At 34.9% G+C, this 5106-nt stretch overlaps 1 protein-coding gene across 1 annotated transcript; it reads right to left on the bottom strand.

Moving 5' to 3' along the window:
- Positions 1 to 3169: 3169 nt before the first annotated feature.
- LOC116852826 (putative nuclease HARBI1) lies at positions 3170 to 4760 on the bottom strand. Its single transcript, XM_032833527.1, has 4 exons — positions 4635 to 4760; positions 4056 to 4385; positions 3809 to 3953; positions 3170 to 3690 (listed from the first exon to the last, which is right to left on the bottom strand). The coding sequence occupies exons 1-4, from the start codon at positions 4704 to 4706 to the stop codon at positions 3215 to 3217; spliced, it is 1023 nt and encodes a 340-aa protein (XP_032689418.1). The 5' UTR covers positions 4707 to 4760; the 3' UTR covers positions 3170 to 3214.
- Between the last annotated feature and the right edge of the window lie 346 nt (positions 4761 to 5106).

Genomic DNA, 5106 nt, shown 5'->3' with positions numbered 1-5106 from the left:
GAGAGAGAGAGAGAGAGAGAGAGAGAGAGAGAGAGAGAGAGAGAATAGTAGGGTCGAATACGCTAATAGATTTTTAGTGAAATTTTTCTTGAAATAGACATTTTGGAATGCAACCCAGGTTCAAAACCTAAGGCCGGTATTCATAGTCGGATCTTATATTTAAGACCGTTTTAAATTAATCTTCAGATACTATACGGATCATTTCATTGGCTACGGAATATCTGAAGATAAACTTAAGACGGTTTTAAGCCAGCGGCACACGGTGCTGGATTGCTTGCTGGATGGAAGGAGAAGGGCATACTAGGTGGCGGCGGGACGCCGTGCGTTCGAAATCTGCGTATCTTTTTCGTTCCAGAAAGAAAAAAATATCGAGAGCGCGGTCCTGCTAGGCCGGGACTCGAACCCGGGTCTTTCGCTTGCCGGACGATTGCTCTAAACCATTGAGCTACCTGACGGTCCACGCTCACGACACTCTCCTCTTCCTAGATAACGCTCAGAGATGCCGTTCGGAAGCGTCATCTCTGGCGCGATCCCGAGCGCACGGCGATTACAGAGAGAAACAATGTTACTGTACCAAATGGTACAGCTGTCAGTCTCTCAAAGTCAAAGGTTGCTATCCTTTAAGACTTGCTGTTCATGTATGCCCGTCTCCACCGTTGCCCCTCCTCATCCGGTGCAAATAATACAAATAAGCCCCGGGGTCAATACCAATTTTTTGGCAGCCCCCGGCTGCTTGGACGCAATGTGCCATGAGGGATCCACCATAGAAGGAGGAGGGCATACTAGGTGGCGGCGAGATACTCTGTTTTGATTGATGCATTTTCATCCATCTTCAGAAATGCACCAATCAAAACAGAGTATTTCCATCCAGCAAGCAATCCAGCACGAAAACAAGGACCGTGTGCCGCTGGCTTTAAATATAAGATCCGATTATGAATACTGGCCTTTGTCCCGATCCACAATAGGTGTAGTAAGTTTTAAGTTTTAAGAAATTGACTAATCACAGTCAAATTTAAGGAGAATAATCGACTGTGATTGGTCAATTTCTTAAGGTTTAAGCTTACTACTATTGTGGCTCAAGACTAAAGCGTCTTCTACAATGGCAGTAGGAGTAGTAGTAAGAAATAAGCAGTAAGTAAATAGACCAATCACAATCGATTATTTTTGAAACGTGAGAATGGAATTGGTCAATTTGCTTACTGCTTATTTCTTACTACTACTCCTACTGCCATTGTAGAAGACGCTTTATAGCTCCTGCATACAGGACGCGGTAATGCTTGCCGCGCGGCGGAAGTTCGCGCGACAGCCAATCAATATGCTGCTTTCCGTAATAACCTTCTAGCTCTTACGGAAAAACAAGCGTGCAGGAGCCAATAGGACGCGATTAACGACGAGCGATGAACAATATCGAATGAGAATTCCACTTTAAGAAGAAATAAGAATTCTCACTGGATATCGCTAATCGCTCGTCGCTAATCACGTGTTGGATGCAGCCATCCTAATATTTATTACATGCTTAGATTATGTTGGTCTGACTGTACCCGAAGAAGAGAATGTAAATCCTGAGAAGTTTTACTGATCAACAAAATACAGTTCATGAGGAAAATGCAACCAAAAGAAACAAAAGAATCAACCGGACACCATCAAATAGTAATGACAAAAGGAATAGGGGAAATTTTCAGAACAGTAAATAATTCATATAACATCATTAAAATGTGTAAAATCTTATTTTTAATTACTTTCTTTTATATTGATATATATCCAGTAAACATTACATGTAAATTAAAAGTTAGTTATAATTTCCTACTCAACAATGTAACTGTTATATAACACGTATGTTATATAACAGTTACATTGTTGAGTAGGAAATTAAAACTAACTTTTACATTATATGTAACGTTGTGTTTACTGGATACATTTATATAGAACACAGTTTTCTGCATAATCTTCAGATTATACTTAAGACTAATCTTAAGACAGAGATTCAGTATAATCATTGTTTATTTATAGAAAATCATATTAATCAGGATTGAAACCATTACTCTTAACAAAATAATACCGTACATAACATCAATGTGCACATCTTGATGCAATGAAATTGTTTGATTGGAAATTTCAGCTCATAATGATGTTATAACGACAATACACCTGTGACAAAGCGAACATTTGGACGTCACCATGACATTGATATTACTTCATTGTGACAAACGTGACCTTGATGTTATGTAGGACATTATCGTTATTTGTTACTCATAAAAAATAATTCGTTATCAATATCATTACTTAAGAAATAATACATTTATTGCTACAATTTCTATACTTCTTCGACATTTGTCAAAGCTGTTTTTACTTTTTAGTCCAAACAAAAATAATTTGTAATAAGTTACTTACTTTCCAATCCTGATACTAACAGCTTTAAATCATGCTTGAATTAATCTGAATATAAGAATCGGATACTATGCTATGAGCGCATTATATGTAATGTGTAAAATGACTCTTAAGATATTAGTTTTATTACTTATATGTTATTTTACAGGAAAAAGTAAGGAACGAATTGATGTGCAATTACAAAAAGCACGAGATAAATTTTCACAGATCGCTGAAAGTCATGCTGGAGCTTTACAAGTAACATATTTCTTACTTAAATACTGCTTATACAACAGTATTAAGTCTTAAAGAAATAACTTTTAGACATCGTTTGGACATGCGTTTTATGTGGCTGTACATTATTCGGTTTAGCTTGTAAGATTGAAATATTGAACAATGGAGAGAATAAATTCATCTAAAAGCATTTTTATTATATATTTGCCACGAAAGATATACTATATTAGTCTTCAAGGAATAACAGTTGTCTATGTAATAAAATTTTGTTTCTTATTAGGTATTAGCAGAAGCATCGATGAAACAGGCTGATGCGTCATTATTAAGAGCCCAAACTGAAAAAAAGCGACTTCAATTCGAGGCACAACGACTTACCTTAGAAGAAAGAAAAATTCGTACTGATGAGCAACCCATTCAAGTGATACATAACTTGCAAACGGTTTTGGATGAGTTGTTACACAAATAAATGAAAATCATATCTTCATATATGTATTATATAACGATATATTTATATTTTACTATACTATAGTAATATATTAATAAAAAAACAATATATTAATAACTTTGATCATATTTGTTTAATCATATTTTATTTTATTCGCGTATTCAATATTTATATTACAAATAACAAAATAAAAAATTGAACGACGAAGATATTAAAATATGTTACATTCTCACGAATATTGCCATATTCATGAGCGATAAAACGTTCCTGTATACAAGTAGCGCGTGCCTGTCCTTGAAAGAGGTTGCCTCTATCATCCTGTTCAACCGCCATATTAGGCCTATTTGCGTGTCGATATGCTTCTACTTCATTAACATCAACTTCCACATCTAGCAACCGATTCGCAATCCTAATATTGTGCAAAACAGCACATGCATTTACTATTTTGCCGGCCATGTCTGGTTCATACATCAAACGTCTTTGCGCTGACAAACATCGAAATATAGCTTTCCATGTACCAAATAATCTTTCAACACAACATCTGGCGCTACATAACTCCTCATTATACTGAAATCTTGATGTGTTTGGTTGTTCATGTTTCAAGGGAGTCATTAACCACGGTTCGAGACTATATCCATCATCACCTATAAGAAAGAAAAATATTAATTTCCATTACTTATCCATTATACATGTTACTTACCTATACCTTTATCTACATATAAGTATTAAATATATAGTAGTAATATATAGTTTTAAACTTACCAATCAACCAAGTATTACGTTCTCCATTATTGAATTTTCGCTCCATTATACGGCGTACTGGTGAATTTGACCATATGTACGCATCATGTCGTGCGCCAGGATATCGTGCATTTACATTTAAAATTTTCAAATCAGGATCACAGATCTACAAGTATACACACACACACACACACACATACACACACACACACACAGTATTTATATAAAATATAAATCGTATATTATATATATGACATGGAAAACTTACGACTTGTGTATTGATTGTGTGATCACCCCAGTGATTAACATAAGCTTCTTCATGTTGTATCCGACCTTTTATATTTATGTATGTACAATCTATAGCCCCAATAGCGCCAACAAATGGTTGTGGAGCTAATCTGAATTTTTCTCTAGCATGATGACGTTCAATGTCCGTCATGGGAAATCTAACCCATTGTCGCAGTAAAACATTATTAATTGCATTAGTCACGTGGCGTATGCAACGGCTGACGGATGGTTGACTAATCGCAATATCCCACTGTTCACCGATTGCTCCTTGAAAGCAGCCAATAGAATAAAATCTGAGTGCTGTTAAAATCTATACAAAAAATAATTATTATTTTGTGACACAATTATAAAACGATATAAAGAAACTGATTATCCTACGAAAATAGAATTTCCTTAATTATTTTATAATGTAAAGATACATTTCTATACACACACACACTCTCTCTCTCTCTCTCTCTCTCTCTCTTTTTCTCTCTCTCTGCTAATAAACTGGTGGAATTTTTCTTACAAAGTATATATATGTTAAAGAAATATCTTAATATGATATATATCTATCTACCTGACGTTCAGGACTGAGACTATTTAAATGCCCATGCTCTAAAAGTGGTCTTAAAATATTTGTAATATCCATGACTATATCTGGAGTTAGTCGGTACAGTTTCTGAAACTCGGTATCGTGCAAATCGAATGGATCGTGCACATCACGCCAATTGTACCTTTCAATTTGGCGTTCTAATCGTTTTGCTCTGTTATCTAGATAAATGAAATCCCAAGCAAGATATTCTTGTGCCATCCTGATTGCGAAACAGAAATAAGATTTGTACTTCAATTAAAATGTGTAAGCTTTAGAAAAAATACACCTTTCAAAAATATATATAGTCCCATATGATTATATAAAATTACATATAATTATATACAAATGTTGTCCATACATGGATACCATGTATAATCATATATGTTTACATGAAAACAAAATGATGTGATATACAGTGATGGGAAAAAGTTCCGGAACGGTGAAATATCTCGAAAAC

Source organism: Odontomachus brunneus, unplaced genomic scaffold (assembly GCF_010583005.1).
Source record: "Odontomachus brunneus isolate Ranch 3 - 2012 unplaced genomic scaffold, Obru_v1 Obru_scaffold_257, whole genome shotgun sequence".
Taxonomy (NCBI): Eukaryota; Metazoa; Arthropoda; class Insecta; order Hymenoptera; family Formicidae; genus Odontomachus; species Odontomachus brunneus.
Note: the sequence above shows the minus strand (reverse complement) of the source record. Positions and strands in the feature narration are given on the sequence as shown.

Excerpts from the sequence above, each read along its gene's own strand:
- LOC116852826 (XM_032833527.1), bottom strand. The coding sequence starts at position 4,706 with ATGGATATTACAAATATTTTAAGACCACTTTTAGAGCATGGGCATTTA. Across the intron at positions 4,386-4,634 it reads GTCTCAGTCCTGAACGTCAG|ATTTTAACAGCACTCAGATT; the intron begins GTAGATAGATAT and ends TTTTTTGTATAG. Across the intron at positions 3,954-4,055 it reads ACACAATCAATACACAAGTC|ATCTGTGATCCTGATTTGAA; the intron begins GTAAGTTTTCCA and ends GTATACTTGTAG.